The sequence below is a fragment of the Pristis pectinata genome, chromosome 5 (assembly GCF_009764475.1).
Source record: "Pristis pectinata isolate sPriPec2 chromosome 5, sPriPec2.1.pri, whole genome shotgun sequence".
Taxonomy (NCBI): Eukaryota; Metazoa; Chordata; class Chondrichthyes; order Rhinopristiformes; family Pristidae; genus Pristis; species Pristis pectinata.
In genome coordinates this window covers 72,853,567-72,879,963 of record NC_067409.1, presented here as the reverse complement: position 1 = coordinate 72,879,963, position 26,397 = coordinate 72,853,567, and the positions used below count along the sequence as shown (strand labels likewise).

The window sequence follows — 26,397 nt, the reverse complement described above, 5'->3', positions numbered from 1 at the left end:
CCTTTACACTCTTGAGTCCTGATGCAGGGTCACGACCTGAAAAATCAACTATCCCTTTACCTCCACAGATGCTGGCTGACCTGCTGAGTTCCTCCAGCTGTGTGTTTTTTTTCACTCCAGATCCCAGCACCTGTAGTTTCCTGTGTCTCCAAAAATCCAATGATGTTTCATTAAACTGGATTTTTTTAAATTGTATTTTTCCGTTTATTTTTATCATTGGTGTGACTTCTCAGAGACAAACTTCCCATCTTCACCCTTGGGCCCAATCTTTATGGGGGCTTACTTTGAAACTGCCAGTCCAGTAGACACTGGGCAAGCAAGCAGTTCAAATCTCTCAGGGGATAACCCCCCAACACACCACCTCCAGTTCATATTCCCCTTCTAAGGTCAAAAAGTCACCAAGTATAAATTAATAACCTCTTTTTTGAACAGGAAGATTCCACTACAATAACTTCAGGATCCGGCTGCCATTCTATCTATGGGTCTGAGCAGCCAAGCTGTTACAGAAACAGCACCCAGAAATGAAAAGTTACTAATCAAAAGAACTCTTTCTTCACATTCCTTGTGAAGCTAGAGAGGTGATTTTTGTAAAACAGAATTGGGGTTGAATAACAAGGACAGAATTTGGGGATATTTTAGAGCCTGCACAGGCAAGGTACTTCCACATCAGAACTGGGTGGTATTAAGCTAAGCGCTGGGTGGAGTTCTAGGGTCAGTGTTGGGGGATTCAAGGGCTGGCAGCAAGAGCCCAGGTGTTTAACATACTGTATTGGGTGCATTTAGGGTTGGTATTGGGGTTCAGGGTCAGTTTTGGGGGTACTGTATGGTCAATAAAGGGACTGTTTTAGTGCAAATTTGCAGATATCTTGGGGTTGGTAATGGGTTGTCATGCTTGGCATGCGTTGTCTTAGGGTTAGTATTGGGAGAGTCTTAGCATCAGTAACAGCGATATTTCAGGGTGTTTTAGATTTAGTACCGGGATGCTTTTGGGTTAGTATTGGGGGTCTTTTAGTGTCAGTATTTGGAGTTACTTAGTATTGCTAAAGCATTATAGTATCAGTAATGGGGGTGCTTTAGGAAAAATGTTGCCTTCCTGTTGTGTACTTCTGATTTATAGGCACTGAGTTACTTTGTGTCCACCCAACAGTAAGCCTTCAGTGTTCTGGGAGTGACTTTACTTGCTGTGCCCAGTAAATGAATCTGATATTTTATAATGCTAATTAAAAAGTTGGCAGTATGTACCTTTCACGTATAAGAATCCTGGAAGGCAACAATAGGAAACAGAAAATTCTAAATGATTACTTGCAAACTTAACTTGGTTTAAGCAGGTTTTTATGTACCAATAAACAAACAGAACTATGCATAATATATTAAAAAAACACACTGGAAACATTCAACTAGTCAGGCAGCATCTGTGGAGAAAGAAACAGAATGTACAATTCAGGTTAATAAACTTCATCTGATGAAGCTCGCCAACCCAAGTCATTATATCTGATCCTCTCTCCAAAGACGTGGCATTTTGCTTTCGCAGGAATCAAGTCAGATTTTTATTACATAAACATTTTTGGAGAATACAAAATGATTGGGAAAATAGGAAGCCTTAGCTAATATTTTATTAAATGGGTATATTAATTTAAAAATCTGTTCTTCTACCATCTGTGGAAAACAAATAAAACTGCAAATGCTGGAATCTGAAACAAAAACAGAGATGCTAGAAGAACTCAGCCAGTCAAGCGGCACCTATGAAAAAAGAAACTCGTTAACATTTTGACCTAAGACACTGGCTGGTTTATCTTTCCATAGATGCTGCTTGACTGGCTGAATTCCTCCAGCATTTCTGTTCTTGTTTTCTTCCACAATCTGTGCCCACTGCTCCTGACCCATGGATGCAATCCCAGTCTAGTCTGTACATTTTTCCATGACCATTACACAGTAGATTCTGGTCTTAGGCACGGCACTGAATACCATAAGATACTTACATTCTGACGAAGCTCTGGTCACACTCCAGGCACTTGTGTGTTTTTATACTGTTTTCGTGGTTGCAGAGATGTTTATAAACCTCGCTCCAGGCTTCATCTGTTGAAAACATAACAATCTTTCAATGCAATACAGTGCTTGAAAATTTGATCAAAATCTTGAAGAAGACAGCACAACTTTATGGTGCTACAGTTGGTGTTCCTGTCAAAAGGGGAGATCTTTATCTAGGGTTTCTGTTTTGGTCACAATGTAGTCTTCCCCTGTGAATTTTGGTTAGAACAGAGCGCTCATCATTCCCTGACCATTGCTCACAAATGACTTGGAGGAAGGCAGAAACAAAGTGACCAAAACCAAGTGGCTTTGAAAGAAGTTGCTGGCTGCACAAAAGCAATTGATGGACTAATAAGATGACTACTATGAATTTTCAAATTGAGCAGAGGCATCATTGCCTCTTGTGTTATCAGCATGCTTCACAGATTTCACTAATGGTGAAGACTACACATTCTGTAAAAGCATGGGGGTGTCAGACAATCTGGATTTCCCTTCTGTGAGGTATGGCATTTTGGTTAGTTAAACCAGAGCAGGACTTGTACAGTAAATGATAGGGCCCTGGAGAGTGCTGTAGAACAGAGAGACCCAGGGGTACAGGTACATAGTCCCTCGAAAGGGGCAATACAGATAGACAGGGTGGAGAAGGCGGCATTTAGCATGCTTGCCTTCATCAGTCAGGGCATTGAGTATAGAAGTTGGGTCGTCATGTTGCAACTGTACAAGCCACTGGTGAGACCACACTTGAAGTATTGTGTGCAGTTCTGATCGCCCAGCTATAGGAAGGGTGTCATTAAACTGGAAAAGGTGCAGAAAAGCTTCATGAGGATGTTACTGAGACTGGGGAGCTTTAGTTATAAGGAAAGTTTTGATAGTCTGGGACTTTTTTCCTTGGAGTGTAAGAGGCCAAGAGCTGACATTATGGAGGTCTATAAAATCATGAGCTGTGTAGATAAGGTGGATGGTCACGGTCTTTTTCCAGGCTAGAGGAGTCTAAAACTAGAGGCCATAGATTTAAAGAGAGAGGGGAAAAATTTAAAAGGGATCCGCACAGAGGGTAAATGGTGGGTAAATGGAACAAGCTGGCAGAGGAAGCTGTAGAGGTGGGTACAATTACAATGTTTTAAAGACATTTAGACAGGTACATGGATAGAAAAGGTTTAAAGGGATATGGGCCAAATGCAGACAAATGTGACTAATTTGGATAGACATCTTAGTTGGCATGGAGTTGGACCGAAGGGTCTGTTTTCCATGACGTATGACTCTATGGTTAGGCAAGAGAGGGTAAGGTACATAGTCTCCAGTCTATGTTGACTTCACCAGCCACCACAGGTTACTGTTTATACCTCCTTAATGTCTATTACTATTCTGCTCACAGTTTACTATACCTCAGAGTTTCATGTTAAGTGCAAACTTGGAAACTGTGCCCTGTACACAATTCTGTTAAGCAATATTTTATCAAACAACAACCATTCTCCTGCTCTTCCTTAAAATGGGGACATGGGGTTTTACACTCATGTGAGGGAGCAGATGGCGGTCTTTGTTTATTGTCTCATTTGTAAGAAGACTTAAGTCTAAGACTGGATTTAAATCTCTGGAATGAGCTTGCACCCATTATCTACGGACTCAGATGAAAGTGCAAGTCACTGAGCAACAGCTGACAACTATCTTTACTTAATGTTGCCTATTTTAACAACAGATAATACTGAGAACATGACTTGCAAAGTATTTAACCTCAACTGTCCCAGAACAAAGCGCTCAGTGTTACTACACTACAGAATAGTATGGTGCTTACATATACTGTTTTGCTGGTGGTCAATTTAGACCTGAAACTAAATGGGAAAGGCAAAAACGTGCACAAGTATAAGTGAGCCCAAGCATGAATGAGTCCAAGTCCAAATATCTGGAAGTTATTTCCCTGCTCCCATTCATGTGAAATTCTGGATCATGGATTGTCCAACCCATCATTCAGCACTCATCTTCCATTCAGGCTAAGCTGGCTGAACCACTGGAGTCGCATGCCAAATTAGTAACCATCCAATTACCCACATGCCAGCTCATCTTGCAGGGAATGAGGAATTCCCCAGCCGCTGCATCGGGGCAGACTCAGGCGGTGGTGATCTGGGCTCCCATGAGAATTTTTATGCATCTGTACTGCTGAATGGCATAAGGCCTCAGATTGAGTGATGTCCCAGGAGGAACAGAGGCAAGGAGACACAGCAACATCTTTACAATTTAATATTTTACTCTAAGGTTCCTGTAATAGAAATCAGTAAGATTCAGAAATCCATTACTCAGGAGACTGCATGGACCAGGGATGGGCAAGAAGGTAAGAATAGTGTTAAGTAAAAGCACTGCGCTTCACTCCCCTCCCCTCTCTTCTCCAAGTGTCCCACTTGTCTACTGTGGGTTGGAGACTGTCCAAACTACAAGCAATATCCAGGAGGAAAAGAAGACATGTCAACAAAGATCAACCATCCTTGTGCAGCTGGCACAGAAGAAGAGTCAAGGGCCTGAGGCTGATCAACCATGATTGTATGGAATGATAGGACAGGCTTAAGGGGCCAGATGGCCTACTCTTGCTCCTATTTTCATGTATTGTTTTTCCTTTTCACCCAGTCCCTGTCTGATCTGCAAGCATCACTTTGCAGAGTTTATTTCTCACTATAAGATAACTGACTGGCAATAATATCTGGCATTTTGTTTTGATAGGATACAACCTTCTCTTCCTACTCACATCTATTGCACTGAACATCAAGAGGCAATTTCAAATTTCACTATGTAAAGCCACCAATTGAAGCACTGGAATAAGTAATGCCATGGGTAATGACAGGACAGGACCAGATAACTATAATGTGGAGCTGGCCAGGATTATCTAGACCAGTTGGACAGTCTGAGGCTATTAAATCGGCGCTGAACTAGCTGGCATTGCTGCTTGAGAAATTGTTCATATTATTGAAATATTTTGGGAAGATTGTATTCTGGTTTAATGGCATCGAGCATTTGGATAGATACTTAGCAGTACACTTTTTCTTAGTTTGCACCATAATGAATAACAAATGCCCTTTGCTATTGTTTTGTTACATCCTACTGCAAGATAAAAGCTCTCAGATAAGGGCTTGACTGTACACACTTCCCTAATTATAAAATAAAAACTATACTTTGAAATCAGTTATTGAAATGGAAACCATGAACGATTCAGCAGACACAGATACATAGTTTCACTCTGATGTCATCAGTGCATGCAATGGCTGTCATGTGACCTCTGCACACCATTGAGGATAGTGTAGCATTGTGTGACAATCATCAGTCATCTTCTTGGAAATCTGATCATTAATGTCAACATATAAACCCAAGATGGGGGAAGACAGAAATTCAAACCAAAGGGAAATCATAAAAGTGGGGTGAGGTAGTTTGGACATACCATTCCCAAGATTCAATAGACTAGATGGAAATGGAGTGGAGGCAAAAGTTGAGCTCATATATCTTTGTGTGATTTACTACTGGAAAAGCACTGGGAGAGCAATGCCAACTGATCTTTGTTCTTTATAGCCCAGGTTGCTGGGCTGAAGTTAAAAAGTCAAGCAGTACTCTTACTGAACTTGGCACAGCCTAAGGGATCAAGCCAGCAAATTTCTAACCTAAGCTCAGAAACACATTTTAAAGATCCACTGAACCAGCTCATAATCTAGTTAATGAATCGATTGCTGGTTAATTAATCCAGTCAATGGAATCAGGCCCCAATTAGTTAAACCAGTTAACACATAAGGGACAGATTAGTTAATCAGCACCCAAATCTCATTGGTTTTCTTGCAACACCCTGGAACCCCTTCAGTTATTAGCCCTTTCAAAACTATCAGCTCGTACTTTTAGAATGCTTACAAGCTTTATCCAAAATAAGGGAGAAGGTAAATTTACTCACATTGGTCAACATATAAACCCAAGATGGAGGAAGACAGAAAATTCAAACCAGAAAGTACTGGGAATACTTGGCAGTTCAGGTAATGTCCATGGAGACAGAACAGCTGTTATGGCTCAGATCGATGAGCATTCATCATAAATTTTATATGAAGTATTGGGTCAAGGAATTCCTACTGATTCTCCAGCAGTGAGAAAGGATTGAATTCACCTACCAGTAAAATCACATTGTGTGCACTTAAAAGCTCCCTCAGTATGGCAGGCAGAATGCAAATCTCTCACAGTCTCTGAGGTATAGAAAGATGGACACGTGGAGCAGTAGAAAAGGCCAGGTTGCTGCTGGTGGGTGACTTCATGCAATTTCCAAGAGTTTTGCCTAGTGAATACTTTGTTGCAAAAAGAGCAACAGTAGCTCCACCTTTCAGCATTGTGACTCTTGAGGTGTTTCTGCATCATTTTCCACTCTGTTGTGCAGGAACTGCAGTGGATGCATTTAAAGGACGCGACCCCATCATGACAGGCCACATGAAGGTTATAAACGTCTTTTGACTTCAAGTCCAGTTTGCACAACCTGCAAGAATAATGTTCATTTTTCAACTCGGTTTGAGAGCTTCCAACCTCACTGAAGGGTCGGTTTTCACTCCGCTTTTTCTTCTTGAGCTTCTTACGAATCACGCGATCACTGTCAACATTTTGGTAATGGTTTCCTGAATTAACTGTGTGAACTTTGTTGCTATTGGAAATACGACAGAGACCCAATGACATAAGATGCTCTGACTGAGCTTCGTCATCATCTTCACATACACTGGGCACAACCGGGGATGACTGTTGCCCTGATGCAGCGGGGGGGGTTCCATCTAATTGAAAAGATTCAGACTCCCCTTCAAACAATGTGCTGACTTCGCATGTATCAGGAGCATGCAGGTGGTCACTGCGCCCACCTAGTCCCATTTCACAGGACACAGGACTAATGTTGTGAAGCATCCCGTACATGGGAAGAAGAAAAGACATCCTCTCTAAGTTGTCCACAATAATGTCCTCACCCGCTTTAGTCTCAGAGTCCATGTCCAGCTCAGCGTTATATGAGGTGTCATCTTCTGTGTGACTTGCATCAGTCATCTTCTTGGAAGTCTGATCATTGGCCTTAGGTTTGTGAAGACCTTCTATATGAGAGTTCATTTTGAGTTTTAGGCTGCTGGTGAATGCACAAATCTTACATCTATAAACTTCGACGAGGAATACTTCCACAAAGTTTTTAAACTCACTCTCAATACCTTCCATATTGCTTGCACATAAACTCGATGTGGTGGTCTCTTCTGACAAATGTAATGGCACTGGGTGAACGTTCTGAAAGACAAACCCTGCATCACTCATCTTCTTTAAAATAATCATACCTGCAAGAAATTTGAAATGGAAAATGGTCAAACACATTACATTACCCTGCAAGGTATGCACCATTCCTTGCTGAAGTAGCAAAAAGCAGCAGAATTTACCTCTCAAACTCCAATCCACAAGAGTACAAAATACTTGTGAGGAAAGTCTCACCACAACATAGATTGAGGAGGAATTAACTCTGCATTTTCATTTTGCAAAATAGATCATTGGACACTGTTGGAAGCCAAAACTTGAGGCTATTAAATAAAACACAACGACAAGGAAACCAAGGACTGACATTAATAACTTTGTGGGAAAAAAGACACACATGAACAGAAGAGGTAGGAGCAGGATTAGGACACAGCCTTTTCCACCATTGAGTAGAATCATATATTGATGTTCTCACTCAGGTTAGCTCTTCCACCACATTGCCAAATCACCTTTACTGCCAATTTCCACTCTGCTCTCACCTTTACCCGATCCATTGCTAATTCTTGCTGTCTTTGGTTTTGCTTATTTCCATATCGGAGAATAAGCTAGCAACCAATATCCACTACAAGCCCCACAGCTACCATGACTGTACTTCCTTCCAACCTGCTTTCTTATCAGCACCCATTCCATTCTCTGAGTTTCTCCCACCCCAGTGCATTTATTCTGATGTTACATACCAGCAACAATAGGAACACAATGAGTCATGTTTAAATGTTAGAATCTATTTATTATTGACTACTTGTAATAATAACAGAAATAAAAATGTTAGATATTAAACATTGACCCCAAAATAAACTCGAAGTGTGTGTGTGTGTGTGTGTGTGTGTGTGTGTGTGTGTGTGTGTGTGTGTGTGTGTGTGTGTGTGTGTGTGTGTCAAGTTCCCAAACCCCCAAGTCTAGGAACAGTTCTCAAAGTTCAGTTCAGCGAGTCATAAAGCAGAACGATGAGCAAAGGCCTCTGAAAACCACAGTAGAAAGTAGAGAGAATGTAGAGGGAAGGAATCCATGAAATCCACAAGTTCCACGACTGAAATGCCACTTTCTATACCAGTGTTTCTCAATGTTTTTCCTCAGTCATAGTCAAAAGGTGCTTGATTGTGCCCATTCCATTTCCCCTGCTTCCCCCATGGAAACAGAATGGAATTTCCCTTATCTACATGTACACTATTTTGGAGATAATTTCTTAGAAAAGCATGTTCTGGAGTCAACCAAAGAGCAGGCTATACTGGATCTGATACAATGATTTCGGATTAGTTAATGACCTCTTTGTGAAGGTGCCCCTGAGAAGCTGCAATCACAAAATGATCGAATTTTACATTCAGTTTCAGCAAAAGGTGAATGGGTCCAAAACTAGTATCTTGAACTTAAATAAGGAAAATGATATGGACATTCACTAAGCAAAGTAAACTAGTAACTTAGGCTAAGGGATCATTCAATGCAGTGGCAGATGCTAAAAGGGATCTTTCAGATAAACAGAATAGATATATTCAATCAAGAAGGATAAACTTCAAGGCGAGAACCCACAATCTGCAGTTAACTAAAGAAGTTAAAGATGGTATCAAACATAAAAAGGCACATAACTGTAGAAAAGCAGGTGGCAGGGCCAGAAGATGAAACAGCAGATAAAAACAAAAAATGAATAAACAAATGACAAGGAAGGGAAAATTAGAGTACAAGATAGAGCTAGCCAGAAATGTGAAAACAGATAGCAAGGGTTACTATAGATATTTAAAACAAAAACACAGAGTTAACGAACTGAGTGTTGATCCAATGGAAAGTGAGCCTGGGAATTAATAATGAAAAACAAGGAAGTTTTGCATCAGTTTTTATCATAAAGGACACAAGTAATGTCCAGATATAGCTGTAAATCAGGGATTAGAAAGGAGGGAAGAACTCAGAAAAATTACAGTCACCAGGGAAGAGTACTGAGCAAATTATTGGAGCTACAAGCTGACAGGTCTCTGGCCCTGATGGATTTCATCTTAAGGACTTTAAAAAAAATGGTTAGTAAGATAGTTTTAATTTATGAAAATTCCCTGGATTCAATGAAGATTTCATTAGATTGAAAAACAGTGAATCTAACTCCTTAATTCAAGAAAGGAGAGAAGGAAACCACAAGCCAGTTAATTTAATATCTGTTAAAGGGAGAATGTTAGAAGCTATTATGAAAGAAGTTATACCAGAGCACTTTGACAAACTCAAGGTATGAGGCAAAGTCAACATGATTTTGCAAAGGGTAAATCACATTTGATCAATTTATTGTTTTTATATGAAGAAGTAACGTGCTGTGGATAAAGGGAAAGTGGTGGATGTACTAATAGTTAGATTTCCAGAAGGCATTTGATAAGGTGCATCAAAGGTCATTGCAGATAATAAAAACACATTGTGTGGTGGTAACATATTGCCCTGGAGAGAAGATTGACTAGCTAACAAGAAACAAGGAGAAGCATAAATGGGTCTTGTTCTGGTTGGAAGTTGTAACAAGAGGTACGCAAACAAAGGTTGGTGGTGGGATCTCAACTTTTTACAATTTATATAAATGACTTGGATGAAGACGGTGAAGGTATGATTGCTAAATTTGTTGACAACACAAAAGCAGGTTGGAAAGAATGGGCAATGATCTGGCAAATGGAGTGTAATGTGGGAAAATGTGACACCATTTATTTTGGCAGGAAAAGTAAAAGAGCATGTTATCTAAGTGACAAGAGATTGCAAAGCTCTGAGATGCAGAGGGATCTGGTTATCCCAGTGCATGATTCACAAAAGGCTAGTACCAGGTATTGCAATTGCTCACTTACCCCATTTGCCTGTATTAGGTCTGTATCCTTCTATGCTTTACCTATTCAAGTGCCCAGCTGCCTCTTAAATGCACTAATTGTATCTGATTCCATCCCCTCCTCTGTCAGTGAGTTCCAGATATCAACCATTCTCTGTGTAAAAGAACTTACCAGTCAGATCCCCTCTTGTGGGAGAACCTAGAACGAGATGGTCAATATTTAAAAATAGAGGGCTACTCACTTAAGACAGAGGAGACAGTTTTTTTTCCCCTCTCAGACAGTCACTAGTCTTTGGAACTCTCTTCTTCAAAAGGGTGGTGAAAGCAGAGTATTTGAGTATTTTTAAGACAGATTTTTATTAAGCAAGGCAATGAAAAGTCAGATGAAAATGCACAGTTGAGGCTGCAGTCAGATTAGCCATGATCTTGTTGAATGTTAGAGCAGTTTCAAGGGGCAAGAGGCCTACTCCTGTTCCTAATTTGGATGCATGTAAACATGCACCCTTCCCAAGAACCACCCAACCGTTCCCTTATATGACAGAACATTGGCCACTAATCTAATTCGTAGTTCCTCCCCTGCCAATACATGATCAGTCTCTCCTCCCCAGCAAGTGCAGTGAAGTCTGGCCATAATCACCAACACCAAATAAAGGCCATCATTAATTGTTAAGATTCCTACTTGTCTATAGAACTTCACATCTCTTTTACCACCCAATCCTTTTTCAGATTTCAAGTTATTCCAGTGAACATATGAAAGGTGGAAAACAAAGTTAGCCACCAAACCTTCCTCATTGAGTAATTTGTTACAGTAAATATTTCATCTTTCTCCCCAAAATCCTAATTTATCACCTGTTAACCATGATAGAATAATTCTGCAGAGACTGGGCTGTAATCCAAACAGTTGTCTTGAAGCAGCAGCTCTAGTAGCTTCCTGGATGTTCAACGGCCTTTGCTGTAAAAACCTGCCTCATATACCAGTACCTTTGTCACTCAAAAACTGTTTACTGTGCAAATTGCAACAGCAATCTAACACAGGCAGTCAAAGGCAAGACCACACAAAGCAAATATAACCCCTTCCTAACCAAGGAGAGGAGGGGAGACCTCTCCACAATCAAGGCAAAGGTAGGGAATCCCTCCAAAAGGAGGCTGTGGGGGAAAGCAGAGGGGTAAGTCCCTTCCATAACTGAGGTGAAGGTGGCAACCCCTCCACAAATGGAAGGGTGGATAAAACCCCTCTATTGGCAGTTGAGGAATAAATCCCCTCTGTTACCAAGGCGGGGGGGGGGGGGGGGGGAGGTAAAAGCCTCTCCACATCCAGGACTAGGTGTTAAACCTCTCTTGACCAAGGAACGGGGACAAAACCCCCTCATGACCAAGGAAGGCGGGGTGAAGCTCTCTATAACCAAGGAGGAGGGGTAAATCCCTCGGTTATTGGACCACTGCCCGATTCAATCCACATCCACCAACACTACCTCACCCACCTGAGTGAACCTTCCTTGGATCCGGCTGCGTCACTAGGCCAATGTTCACGTGACCGATGCGAGTCCAGGAAACAGCTCGGCCTCCCGCTCAGTACCCTGGGAGTTGTAGTTTTTCGGATGTCACCAGAGGAGCGCTTGGAACTACATGTCCCACAGACCAACGTAGAAAGTTCTGCTTGCAGAAGCTACTTTAAGAATTGAGAGTTTTGCAAAATATAGCGAACACACGATCCTGCACGCAATACGTCGGCGGGGAATCAGTTGTTAAATTTAAAAATTAGTTTGAACCTTTCGAATTAATTTTAAGGGTTTAATTTTTACGGCATTGGATCTGAACTGTATTGTTCATGTCCGTCAGGAAGGTTATTGGTGTTCCAGTTGGTTATACTGCAAAATTAATAATTTACTTTTAGCTAGGTTGTAACTTTACAGAAGATATCTTTCTACATCACGTCATCTTTATTTTTTAATACATACGTTATTCATAGTATTTGCAAAAACATAAAAGTGCATGCAACACACACAAAATGCTGGAGGGAAATAGTCGACGTTTTGGGTCAAGACCTGATGAAGGGTCCCGACCCGAAACGTCGACTGTTTATTTCCCTCCGTAGATGCTGCCCGACTTGCTGAGTTCCTCCAGCATTTTATGTGTGTGTTGCTCCAGATTCCAGCATCTGCAGAATCTCTTGTGTCTCTATAATAGTTCATGGTTATCACCAAACACAGTAGAAGACTGTTCCACTTTGAAGAATCATAACAGCATGACGTCACACCACACATTTTTTACAAAAATATACTTTATTGACAAAATTTGCAAATATATAAAACATACATGTATACATCACAGTATAAGACAATATAAATTCAGTTATTTTTAAGATTTACATCAGCATGACATCAAGTTTTTGTTTATGTACATTCTTTAAGCCAACAGTCAGGGGGATTTTACACTGCTTCCAGCACTTAAGTATGCAATGCTAGGATTGCCTTTCCCTATAGAGGCACCAAGCTCCAAGACATCCCTCAGCACATAGTCAACCCTGGATAGTGTCAGTTGGCAATATTTAATTACAGGCAGCTCCTTGCCCTGGAAGATCAGCAAGTTTCAGGCAGGCCATAAGGCACCCTTCACCGAGTTAATTATCTTTCAGTCGCAGTTACTGCTTGAATCAATGCATGTCCTGGCAACATCCCATTAAGCACAGTTCTGTATTACACAATTGTTCAAGATGAACCTCAGCAAAGACCACTGGATCCCCTTCCTGACCTTCTTGGCAAATGTACATTCCAGAATATGGATGATGGCTTTATGCCTGATGCAGCCTCTGTGAGGCAATGTGCAGTGGTGCTGAAGCTCTAACTGTGCACGAAAGATCTGATGGGGGTGGCCCTTCTCAGTACCCTTCTAGATATTTTCTGTTGGAGATGGTGGATCTTGTCAGATGGTTCCCCCAGCAGATTGTCAAAGTCATTTGATGGAATGCCTCATCACCAGCACCCACAAACAAGCACCAAGACCTTGCTTGGCTGGCAATGAGAGGGACCCTCCCTGTCAGATCTTTCCCTGCACAGCTAGAGTCTCATTCTAACCATGTGCTACCCATGGGAGGGCTGCAGTGCGGATTGGAGATTGGACAGTCTTCTGCCTCCTTGTTACTGTGCATTTGCCAAGGAATTCTGGAAAAGGATTCAATGGTCCTTGTCAAGCTGCTGTGTAACAGAGCTGTGATCCATAGGCTGTTCCCAGGGGCACACACTGAGATAAACATCAACTGCTGCTGGAAGATCATCAACTCAGTCTGCCTGAAACTTGCTGATCTCCCTGCGTAAGATGTTCATAAGCAAATGCTGCCAACAGGCACTTTCCATGAAGCAGGGGTACGTGCTGAGGAACACATTGAAGCTTGGTGCAGCCGTCATAAAGGCCCTGTGGGGGAAGGACCACTGTCTAGGGTCTGCTGCTACTGGACACTGAGGGGCAAGGCCCTGTGTAACAGCCTCTCAAATGTTTCACAGGTGCATTGTTTAAGGACAAAACATGAGTGGCATCAATGCTTTGTAAGAGAATGTCTTGAATTGGTGATACAATGAATGTAGATAAAAATATGTCCCAACTATGGTTACAATTTATAACATGAATAAAGTATAGTTTTGAAATAACAAAGTTCTTTTGAAAGTTTTGGTGATGAAGCATTCCACCAAATGATGAGGCATTCTGCCAGTCTGCTCAGGGAACCATCCAACAGAATCCACCATCTTTTCCTGCAGAGCCTCAGGACATATCTGTGTGGACCACTGCCTGATTGTCTTGTGGACCACTCTTCTGTACAAACATTTCTACAAGGGACACTTGGACAGCACGATCCAACAGAGTGGAACAATCCATGGCAACATATCATCTTGTTCTTAGTTTTACTGCAATTTAGCCACATGTAGTTTGGATGAAAGTCAGAAGTAATTTTAACTTTACCTAGGAGCACTTTTCCTTTGAAGGTATATTACACATGTCACTTATGCAATTTATTACAGAACCAGTATTACAATTTTGCTTGTATTTCTTAGAAATTTCTTTAATTGCTGAATTAATCTTTCCAGCGATGGGTCATAAATAAGGGAAAATGGTTGGTCTCAGATCATGGTTTGTGATTTTCTGACTCAGTTGAGGTCAGTATGCCTGGGTTTGGAAGAAGAAAATCAGCCAGCTAACACTTCTGATTACCATATGCAACTATGCAGTTGTTTAATGCTAATATATGATTACAATCAGGTCATTGTATCATGTTTTCAGATTTGTTTAAAAAAATGAGGGACTTCACGGTAAATGGGGGAAATCCAATGAATGCAGTTAAAACAGATTTTACTGAGGTTCCACACTAATGATTACTATGAAAGCTGAGTGCCTTGTTCAAGTCTAGTAACAAGAGGACCAGCCACTGTCTATACCATCAATCCCTTTCAGAACCATATATTCCATGAGATTACTTCCCATTCTACTAAACTCCAGAGTTTATAGGCCCATCCTATTCAATCCAGAAAATTAATGTGAAATAAGAAGAGCAACTTTTCCAAAGTGACTGAAAGGGTAGTTATCATTAATTGTTGAAATCAATGTTGACTTCAGAGGGCTGTAAATGTGCCTAGTTGGAAGATGAGATGCTGTTTCTTGAAGTTACATTGGACTTTGATGGATGTAGAGGGCAAAGACAGAGGAGTCAGATTTGGAGTTGGATGGAGAATTAAAGTAATAGGCAACTAGAAGCTCAGGATCAGCACTGTGAACTGAATGGAGGTGTTCTGCAAAGCTGTCACTCAATCTAGGTTTGGTTTTCCCAAAGTAGAGAAACTCTGACTTTTCTGCCTTTAGTTTCTTATTCTATGAGTCTCTTAAATGTCCCTAATGTATCTGTCCCTACAACCTCTGCAGGCAGTGCGTTCCACGCACCCACCACTCTCTATGTAAAAAACTTACCCCTGACATCCCCCTTATACCTTCCTCCAATCATCTTAAAATTATGTCCCCTGTGTTAGCCATTGTTACACTGGGAGAAAAGTCTCTGACTGTCCACTCGATCTATGCCTCTTTCTCCTCTCCAAAGAAAACCAAACCTCTCCAACCACACCTCATTGCTTGACCTCATTTGTTCCCCCAAAATGTATCACCACACTTACAGGAATAAATTCCATCTGCCATTTCTCTACCCATCTTACCAATTCTTCAATAATGTTCAATGGCCAAAGATTACCCTCTTTACCAACACCACCAATTGTGTGTCATCCACGAACTTACTAGTCATACCCCAGACACGCAAACCCAAGTCATTAATGCATAAAACAAACTGCAAGTGTACCACATGGGGATCAGTATTGGACACCACTGGTCATACGTTTCCAACCCTCCACCATCCACCCTATCCCGTATTACAGCGCCAATTTTAGATCCAGTTTGCCAACTTGCCCTGAATTCCAAGAGCTCCAACGTTTTGTACCAGTCTTCCATTTGAAGAGTAGACAATGACCTGGTGCAGGAAACTTCAGTCAATTTGTACACAGCAAGCAGCAACATGATTGCCATCAGATAATACAAATTGGTAAGTTTGGTTGAGGGAACCGTAGTGCACATGCCTTTCTCAACAAAATAGCGTCACGGGATCTTTTACATCCACTCTAGAAAGCAGATAGGTTCATGTGCTCATCTAAGCCCCTCTTAAAAGCCTCCAATGAATTTGCCTCCGCCACCCTATCAGGCAATGCATTCCAGGCATCCACCACTCTCTCAGTAAAAAATGTACCCCTCGCGTCTGTTCTGAACCTACCCCCCTCACCTTAAATACATGCCCTCTGGTACGTGATCTCTCAATAATGGGGAAAAGATGTTGCTTGTCCACCCTATCTATGCCCCTCATAATTTTATACACTTCCAACAGATCACCTCTCAGTCTCCGCCGCCCTAGAGAAAGGAGCCCAAGTTTGTCCAGCCTCTCCTGATAGCACATGCCCTCTAATCCAGGCAGCATCCTGGTAAACCTCCTCTAAAGCACCCTCCCTAAAGCTTCAACATCCTACCTATAGTGAGGTGACCAGAATTGCACACAATACTCTAAATGCAGCCTAACCAGAGTTCTATAGAGATGCATCATAACTTCTTGACTTCTATACCAAATACCCCGATTAATAAATGCAAGCATTCTATAAGCCTTCTTAACCACCCTGTCTACCTGTGTAGCCACTTTCCATGAGTCATGGACTTGCACCCAAGCTCTTCAACACTGTTAAGGGTCTTGCCCTTAAGAGTGTACTGCCTCTTGACCTTAGTCATACCAAGGTGCAGCACCTCACATTTACCCTGGCTAAACTCCATCTGCCATTTCTCTGCCCACATCTGCAGCTGATCTATATCACGCTGTATCTGTTGCCAGTCTTCTACACTATTCACAACTCCATCAATCTTGGTACCGTCTGCAAACTTACTAACCCATTCATCAACATACTGGTCCAGGTCATTTATGTACATCACAAACAGCAGAGGTCCCAGCACAGATCCCTACAGAACACCACTACTCACAGGCCTCCAGCCCGAATAAGTCCCTTCAACCACCACCCTTTGTCTTCTACAGGCAAGCCAGTTCTGGATCCACACAGCCAATTCTCCACTGACCCCATGCATCCAAACTTTCTCGATTAACCAATTATGTGGGACCTTGTCAAATGCCTTACTGAAGTCCATACAGATGACATCCACAGCTCTACCTTCATCAATCTCTCTCGTCACCCTGTCAAAAAAACTCAACCAGGTTAGTAAGACATGACTTGCCCCGCACAAAGTCATGCTGGCTTTCCCTAATCAAGCCATTGGATTCCAGATGCTCGTATATCCTATCTCTAAGAATTTTCTCCAGCAGTTTCCCTACAACTGACGTGAGAATCACTGGTCTATAGTTCCCTGGATTTTCCCTTGGTCCTTTCTTAAATAGAGGAACAACATTAGCCACTTGCCAGTCATCCAGGACCTCACCCATGGCCAAAGAGGACACAAAGATACTGGTCAAGGCCCCAGCAATTTCCTTCCACGCCTCCCTCAGTAACCTGGGGTATATCCCATCGGGCCCCAGGGACTTATCCACCTTAATATTGTTTAGGAGATCTAACTCTACCTCCTCCTTGACCTCTAAATGCCCTAACATGTTTCTGCCCTCAGTTCCAATTTCTGTGTCCTGCATGTCTCTTTCCTGGGTAAATACTGAAGAGAAATATTCATTCAGAACCTCACCCACATCCTCTGCATTCAAACATAGATTCCATTCTTTATTCTTAAGTGGTCCTCCCTTTCCCTCATTATCCTCTTATTCCTGATGTAGGTATAGAATGCCTTGGATTCACCTTAATCCTACTTGCTCAGGACTTTTCATGGCCTCTCCTGGCTTTCCTAATTCCTTTCTTGAGTTCATTTCTAGCTTCTCCATAGTCCTCACGTGCTCTGTCTGATCCTAACTTCCGAAGCGCAACATACTTGTTCTTTTTCTTCTTGACTTCTTTACTTCTCTGGATATCCAAGGTTCCCTTATTTTCCTATTCAATGTCCTTCCTCCTAAGTGGGACATACCTATCCTGTACTCTGTGTATTTGATCCTTCAACACTTTCCACATGCTCGACGTGGACTTGCCAGTAAAAAGGTTTTCCCAGTTTACTCTACCTAGTTCCTGCCTTATGCCTTCATAATTAGCCCTGCCCATAATTAGCCCATAATTTCAAGATCCTGACCTTGAAATATATCATTGTTCCTTCATCATTGCTGGGTCTAAATCGTGGATCTCCATCCACAACAGCATTGTGTCAGTACTTTCTCAACAGGAGGACTTGAGTGCTTGAAGGTGCACCACCACTACTTACTAGTATCAAGTAGCACTGCTCACTGATACACATTTTGGATTTTGCCAGGACCACTCAGTTCCAGACCTCATCACAGCCTTGTTACAAACATAGACCAAAGAGCTGAATCCTAGAAGTGAGGTGTGAGTGACTACTGTTGACGTCAAGACAGATTTGACCAAGTGTGGTATCAAGGAGCCTTGTTAAAGCTTAAGTCAACAGACATTTAGATGTCTGAAATTATTCCTTGCACAAAGGAGGTCAGTAGTGGGTGTTGGTGACCAATCATCCCAGCCCCAGGACATCACTGTGGGAATTCCTCAGGTCAACCATTTCTGCTGCTTCATCAATGGCATTTTTTCAATCATAAGGTCTGAAGTAGTGAGTTTACGGATGCATGAGGGCATGCTGGGAGGTGGCAATCTGGTGAAATTGCACAATATTCAATTTCATTCACAATTCCTCAGCAAATGAAGCAGTCCATGCCTGTGAGAGGCAACACTGAGATACATGCAGACACGTGCAGATAAATGGCAAGTAACACTTGTATCACTAAAAAGCCAGGTAACAACCATCTCTAACAAGGGAGAATCTAATTACCCACCCTTAATTCAATGGTTTTAACATCAAGGGGTGACCCATCAACAACACACTTGGGGTTACCATTCATTAAAAACTCAACTTGACCAGCTACATAAATACCATGGCTATAACAACTTAGAGGCTGGGTAACCTATAGTCCTTTCCTATCCTCACTGCCTGACACTCTAAAGCCTTTCCACCATCTGCAAGGTACGTCAGGGGTGTAATTGAATGTTCTCCACTTGCTCAGATGAGTGCAGCTCCAACAACATCCCAGGACATAACCCACTGACACCCCATTCACCACCCTAAAACTTCATACTGTCCATCATTGGTGGACTATTGCTGCAGCTTGTGTCATTCACAAAATACACTGCAGTTACTTTCCCTGTTTATTTTGACAGCACCTCCCAAACCCACAACCTGTACTACCAAGAATGATAAGTGCAGCAGGTGCACAGAAACCCTTTACTACAAGTTCCACACAATCCTGACCTTGAAATATATCACCATTGCTTCATCTTTGCTGGGTCTAAACCCTGGATCTCCTTCCCCAACCGCATTGTGCCAGTACTTTCTCAACAGAAGGTCTGAAGAGCTTGAAGAAGGTAGCTTACTGCCACCTACCCAGATTCATTTAGGGATGACAAATATATATTGGCCTTGCTGGCATAACCCACACCTGAAAAATGAATTAAAATAAGTCTCAATTCTGTGGTCAATAAAACCTAAATATCTGCACCATTAGCAACTAATCTTTTTCTTGTAAGCTTTTCTCCCATTTTGCTGTACTAAGAGAGTTAACTTTTTCCTTTTATTCCCTCTTTGATCTGCGACAATCTACCATCCACCTGCCACTGTCTCCCAACTCCATACGTTCTCCTCTCCCCTACTTGGCACAGCCTGCCCCTCATCTTTCACCCTTCCTCAGTCTAGCAATCACCTCAGGCTCCGGTCTCATTATTTCCTGCTCTCCTCTTTATACTGGCTATCTCCCCTCTCAGTCCTGGTGCTGGGCTTTGACCTGAAACCCTCTAGCATATTCCAGCAGCTGCAGTTTCTTGTGAATCTGTCTGAACTTTTCCCTATTCCTACAGGACATAACAGTCAAATATTAACTTAAGCATGTTCACAAATAATTCAAAAACAAGAGATTTCGTAGCTAAACCCGTGTTTATCTTCGCCTCATGTTCACTCATTGCTGCTTCCAATGAGAATCTTCAAACGTTGTAACCTCTTAGGCACCAAGAATGTATTTAGCTGCTTGATTTAGCCTCATCATCTGGAGCTCAGCAGCTCACTCTCTGAACTCGGTAAGACAATTAGATTAATGCAAACGTTCAGCTAACTCTATGTCCTCAGTCACAAAGGTAGGAAATGCTGGAGACATAAAGAACAACAAAAACAGTTTTCTGTAGGTTCCACAGTGCACTGTCTCTCCGGGGTATGCGCAGTGTTAGCTGAGGGGATTGTGGGATAGAGGAGGACTGTTCCGTTGCCTTGTGGGATAGCGGAGGAGAAGAGCGGGTGGTTAGAGACGGCCCCGGTGAAATGGCGGATGTTCAGAGCCAGGAACAGGAGGCGGATTGGAGTAGGAATGAGCGCTTGGTGGCCGACGCGCAGGAAGAGTAAGAGAAAGCCAGATCTCTTCGTTGATGACGAGAGTCAGCGCTGAGTGAGCGTTATAGAGAATTTAAAAAAAAATCCTGCCACCAAACCTCGTGTGGGAGCGAGCCGGGCCCTGACCGCCGCGCTGTTTGTGGTTTAAATAAAAACGTGTGGCCTGGTGTAACAGGCGGCCCAGCCCTCTCCTCACCGCCCTCCCTCTGCTGTCGGGCTCGGACTACGTGCCCTCTGCCGCTGACAGTCGCTGTGCTGCCGGCGCCTTTGGGCCTTGCTTGGCGTGTATTGATAAGTGTTTGGAGCACAGAGGATCAAAGCTAATTCTCTGTCCTCAATCCTCAGGCAACTCTATCCCATTAACTTCAATTTCGATGTTATTCTTTCTCTTTGCACAGAAGCTGCCTGACCTGCTGAAGGTTTCAGCGTTTTTGTGCTTTATTTTATTATCGTTCTTTTTTATTTCTTTTTGCAATGACCCTTTATTTTGAGGTCGTGACTGCCTCTTGTGTGTTTCCTATTTGACAGTTAACTTTTTGTTTAATTCTAAAATAAAATATCTCAGATGTTGGAAATCTGAAACAAAACAAAATGCTGGAAATGCTCAGCAGGGCACACAGCTTCTGTGGAGAAAAACAGTTAATGTTTCAGGTCAGTAACACTTCATCAAGCCTTTGTTTAAAGTGACCTGTTTCTTTTCCCTACTTGACCAGTGTCGATTATGAACTAATTATAGTTCATAATTCTCTCCAAGTATGTAGGAAATATTGACATTGTGGGCATATGTAAGCAAAAGCAGTATTTATTTAGATATTTTTGTACTTCCTCAAGATATTCTAATGAATTGTCAGGCAATTAAGGGTGTTGATACAGAAACACATCTGAGAGTTTCAGCACAAGCAGCAAATGAATGATTAAATAACCTGTATTTGTGATAGTAGAAAAACAAATTCTGGAACTCTTCAGCAGGTCAGACAGCATTTGTAGTAAGAAAGAAAAAGTTAATATTTCAGGCTGGTAGCCTGAAAATGGATTGATGGTTATTGCTAGCAGGCAAACAAATTAATGTTGTGTATGAACATATCATTTGAGGCACAATAACATTTGTCTTCTTGTATGGTGTTCCCTTTGAATGCCTCTTAGAGTTCATAACCCACTGACTAAGTGAGAGTATTATACTCACTCAAGCAGAAGTAACAATTATCATATTCCACTATTTTAAAAAAAAATCAGCTTAATGTCATTTTTAAAGTTGAATTTTTAAGTTCAAAGTTTTCAAAGCTTTTAGAATTTTTGAATTTAGAAGCATCTCAGATCTCTTCCTCGTGTGACCACATCAGTATATAATGATATTTTAGTGTGTGTGCAGGAATAGCCTGCAAAATTGAGGGCTCTTGTTTTTATCCTGCATTTTAAAAACTGATTCTGAATCCCTAAATTGATAGAAGCAACAATTGCAATAAATGGAAGATTCAATGTGTTGTTGTAAAATATGTTTTGCCATGTCTAAAATTTTAATTTTTAGCTTGATGATTTATCCAGACACCTATAGTTTTAGGAATGTGCATGATTGTTTCTTGGGAGGGAGAGTGATCTTATGAAAAATAACAGAATTCATGCTTGGAATAAGATTTGTTGGGGGAGGGGGTGGGAGCGAGTGAGTTTCACAAATATTCAGTGTATATTATAGTGCTCGAGTCGTACATCACCAGTATTTGATTTTTAGATTCGTAGATTTATACAGCACGGAAACGGGCCCTTCAGCACAACCCATCCATGCTGACCAAGATGCCCATCTAAGCTAATCCTATTTGCCTGCCTTTGGCCCATATCCCTCTAAATCCTTCCAATCCATGTACCTGTTCAAATGTCTTTTAAGTGTTGTAATTGTACTTGCCTCTACCATCACCTCTGGGAGCTTGTTCCATTTACCTACCACCCTCTGCGTGGAAACACTTGCCCCTCAGATAGTCTTTAAATTTTTCCCCTCTCACCTTAAGCCTATGCCCTCTTGTTTTAGACTCCCTACCCTGGGAAAGAAGATCCTGACTATCTACCCCATCAATGCTCCTCATAATTTTATAAATCTCTATCAGGTCACCCCTCAGCTTCCTTCGCTCCAGGGAAAACATTACCAGCCTATCCAATCTCTCCTTTAAACTCAAGCCCTCCAGTCCCAGCAACATCCTTGTGAATCTTTTCTGTACCCTCTCTAGCTTAATCACATCCTTCCTATGGCGTGGCAACCAGAACAGTGCAGAATACTCCAAATGCAGTGTAACCAATGTTTTGTACAACTGTAACATGATAACTCTTGTACTCAGTGCCATGGCTGATGAAGGAGTCATACAGTCATTCCATCCATATACCTTATTCACCATCCTGCCTGCTGTGTTGCCACTTTCAGGGAAATGTTTACTCTTACCCAATGGTCTCCCTGTTCAACAACACTCCCCAGGGCCCTGCTATTCGCTGTGTACGTCATGGCCTGGCTTAACTTCTGAAAATGCATCACTCTGCACTTGCCTGAGTTAAATCCCATGTGCCATTCCTTTGCCCACTTCCCCAGTTAATCAGTATCCTGTTGTAACCATGGACAACCTTCCTCACTGTTTATTAGACCACCACTTTTGGTGCCATCTGCAAACTTACTAATCATGCCACCTACGTTCCCATTCAAATCATTAATATATATGACAAGCAACAGGGGACCCAGTGCCGATCCTTGTGACACACCACTGGTCACAGGTCTCTAGTCTGAAAAATAACCCTCCATCACCCTCTGCCTCCAACCACCAAGCCAATTTTGAATCCAGTTAGCTAGCTCACCCTGAAAACAATGTGTTCTAACCTTCGGGACCAGCCTACCATGTGGGACCTTGTCAAAGGCCTTGCTAAAGTCCAGGTAGCCAACATCTACCGTCCTGCTATCATTAATCATCTTGGTCACCTCTTCCGAAAAAAAAATCAAATTTGTGAGAAATGGCAAGGAGAAGCTTTCATAATTTACTTGCAATTATGCCATTTCCATTGAGACCATATATTTCTCTGGTGTTAATATTTCTCAATTATGCATGTTTGAGACCGTTTATGAAAATTGGAAGATAATGACTAAGGGGCTAAACTTCATCCTTTTTTTATTCATTCAAGAAATGTGAATTTTGCAGGCTGAGCCAACATTTAATTGCCCATCCCTAATTGCCCTTGAAGAGGTGGTGGTGAGCTGCCTTCTTGAATCACCACAGTCCTTGAAGTGTGGGTATGCCCACAGTGTTGTTATGGAGAAAGTTCTGGGATTTTTGACCCAGTGATGGTGAAGCAATGGTGCTATATTTCCAAATCAGGATGGTGTGTGCCTTGGAGGGCAACTTCCTGGTGGTGGTGTTCCCATGCCTTTGCTGCTCTTGTCCGTCTAGCTGGTAGAGATGGTGGGTTTGGAAGGTGCTGCTGCCTGAGGAGTCTTAGTGAGTTTCTGCAGTGCATCCTGTAAATGGTACAAACTGCAGCTCCTGTACGTCGGTGGTAGAGTGAATGAATGGTTGTGGATGGGGTGCCTATCAAGCAGGGTGATGTGTCCTGTATGGTGAAGAGCTTCTTGAGTATCTGAAATAATCCATCCAATTGATCCCAGCAGCCCCCTAACTTGTATCTTAAATTAGTCAAGGGGTGGGTTTCCATTATTAACTGGACTTCTATTCTTGTAGGTCACTCTAAAAGGAATTGTCAGGTGGCCTTTGTGGAATGTACTTCCTGAGTTTGAGCGTGTTCTATTCCCTCAATTGAATATGTTGGGTTACCTCCTTTCCAGACTAACTGAGATATTCAAGTATTTCTTCGTAATACTGGAGATCAGTCATCTTCCTTGCACTGTATCCACCACTTGAATGCTTGTTTTTGGCAACTAGAACTGAATGCAGTTCTCAAGGTGCAATCTAACAGGCACATTGTAAAGTTTGATCACTACTTTTACAATTTTTGCAGTGAAATGGAACATATTGCTTCTGTACGCTGTCCTGCATTTGACAATAAGCAATTGAGTGTCTTTGCCTGTGCTGCTTCCAGTTGTTCCTAAATGTTTTGCAGCTGCTGAAGTACTTTTGAAGTGTAATAACTATTTTAGGAAATTGCATCTAATACAACTCCAGGACTAATTGGCATCCATTGGTATATATAATTCAGCATCGAATACAGTGTATGCATATTATTTTTCTTGTTCCTACATGTAATGGTGTATATGTATTTGTATTGAGATTCTTCTGCCATTGCTCTGACCACTTTCATGTTTTATAAAATTTAATTCTGTTGTGTTTGAACTGCCTTCCCCAATTCCCCTACATCTTGTTTAATATTGTCCTCAAATATGATCACTTTGTATAATGCATACAAATCCAGATGTTTTTAAATGGGACTGAGCTCTGAGGTAGATAAATTAGTATTTTCTCTCTTTGCCTTGTCCTCCTTTCTTTTCTCATCACCCTGGCATAATTTCTAAGAATGATTTACCTTACTATCCCGAACCACATTATCCATTACCAGGATAAGCCTTGAATCCCTGTGATTTATGTTATCTAATGGATATTGTGTGTAACTCTTCAAATTCATTTGGAATTCAAGGTGGAAATTTCCACATAACATTGACCAGAAAAATACTCTCTTTTTGAATCTATTCTTATTGCTGATTTTTGAGGTTGTATGTACAGATTCTCAAATCGATATTTGGTATTTTTATTATTTTACTTCGTCTGTAAGAATTCATGGATCTGTAGTTACCTGTTTGGCACTCTTTATTATGGGCAAATCATTGGCCTGTTTCCAGTCTTCTGGTGTCACTTTGTCAGGATTTCACAATGCTCCTAAAATTTTCGGCCCTCATAATTGCCATCTTATCTGAAGCAATTTCTTCTTTTGAATTCAGTTGGATTGTCTATAACTCTAATTTCTTCTCTAGCAAGCTCTTTGATCTTACTGCAATGAAGTTGAGGCTGTTTCAGTTGTGAAAAAAAACTGAAAATGTAATCCTCGGACTGAGTCTTTCATCCCTCTAAACAATTTACTTCATTTTCCAAGTGGAAATAGATGCTAATGAACTTGCATTGTTTTAGAAAGCAGTTTGTTCTTTTCAATTTTTAATCAGTATTTATAAGTCCAGTTTATGGTTTCAGCACTTTATAATTCATGGCATAAATTTTGATGAATTGACAAGTATCAAATAAAGGCATTTATTTCATTTGTGTTTTATCCATCTTCACAAGCTAATTGGAAGTATTGGGTGGTCAAATTCAATCTTTTCAAATGTTTTTGAATGTGATTTTTTTTTTCTTTAGCCAAATGCTACTGGCAGTAGGGATACAGCATTGCTGAACTAAAATTATACCATGGAACTTTAGAAACTTGTATCTTTTTCTTATTTGATGAAATGAACCAAAAATGAATGGAAGGTGGAGCAAAAAGTAAATTGCTGGAAGAACTTGGCATCTATGGAGGCAAAGGGATGATCAATATTTTGGATTAAGACCCTGCATCAGGACTGAGCATGTAAAGGGAAGATAGCTAGTATAGACAAATGAGAGGGAGGGATGAGACAGGCTGGTAGGTGATAGGTGGGACCAGATGAGGTGGGGATGATGGGTAGATGAAGGAGGGGGGAGTGCAGAGACAGAGGCTGGTAGGTGGAAACTTAAGAAAAAATAAATTAGGCAGATGGAACTGGGTGGGGGAAGGGTAGAGACACGGGCTGGAAGATGATAGTTAGCACCAAATAAAGGAGGGATGATGAGCAAACGGAACCAGGTGGGGGACTCGATAAGAAAGATGAACTAAGAGGAAAGAAACCCAGGTAGATGGGTATGTAGGTGATGGGCTGACCTGAATTGTCGACCATCCCATTGCCTCTGCAAATGATGCTTAATCCACTGAGTTCAAACAGTTTATTTACTTTTTCACTGCAGATATCTAGCATCTGCATTTCTTGTGTCTCCAGGTGAATGCAAAGTGATGTGATGGGCTTGAAACTTGCATTACCAGGTAGTGAATAACATTGCAATCTTTGTCTTTGCAGTTCATGATATGGTTATTATTTGTATAAATGGCAAAACGTATTACATTTTAGAGGTTGTTGCTGTAAGATTACTTTCAGGAGATGAGTTGAGAACAGAAATAGGTCTTCATTAATCAGTAGTGTGAAAAAATTTTGTAAAACGTGCAATATTTTCTACATAGAAATGAATAGAGTAGTTTTATTGCATCATGGAATAGGCTGA

At 41.5% G+C, this 26,397-nt stretch overlaps 2 protein-coding genes across 7 annotated transcripts in view; one reads left to right on the top strand and one right to left on the bottom strand.

The window, feature by feature from the left end:
* Nucleotides 1-11,637, bottom strand: part of si:dkey-154p10.3 (zinc finger protein ZFP2) — a 30,833-nt gene extending 19,196 nt beyond the window's left edge. The window contains exons 1-3 of one of the 2 annotated variants that reach the window (XM_052016729.1): nt 11,566-11,637; nt 6,159-7,337; nt 1,980-2,076 (exon numbers count right to left, since the gene is read on the bottom strand). In XM_052016729.1, the coding sequence (XP_051872689.1) occupies nt 1,980-2,076; nt 6,159-7,335 (1,274 nt within the window). In that variant the 5' untranslated portion in view covers nt 7,336-7,337; nt 11,566-11,637. Of the gene's footprint in view, nt 1-1,979; nt 2,077-6,158; nt 7,338-10,933; nt 10,983-11,565 lie in introns of those variants that run through there. The other variant, XM_052016728.1, reaches the window with a different exon arrangement.
* An 8,380-nt stretch (nt 11,638-20,017) lies between these two features.
* Nucleotides 20,018-26,397, top strand: part of prpf4bb (pre-mRNA processing factor 4Bb) — a 70,639-nt gene continuing 64,259 nt past the window's right edge. For 3 of the 5 annotated variants that reach the window (XR_007956399.1, XR_007956400.1, XR_007956398.1), the window contains exon 1: nt 20,021-20,145. Coding sequence is in view for 1 of the 5 variants with exons in the window: in XM_052016663.1 (XP_051872623.1) it covers nt 20,069-20,145 (77 nt within the window). In the remaining 4 variants the exon portion in view is untranslated. Of the gene's footprint in view, nt 20,193-26,397 lie in introns of all 5 variants that reach the window. The other 2 variants (XM_052016663.1, XR_007956401.1) reach the window with 2 other exon arrangements.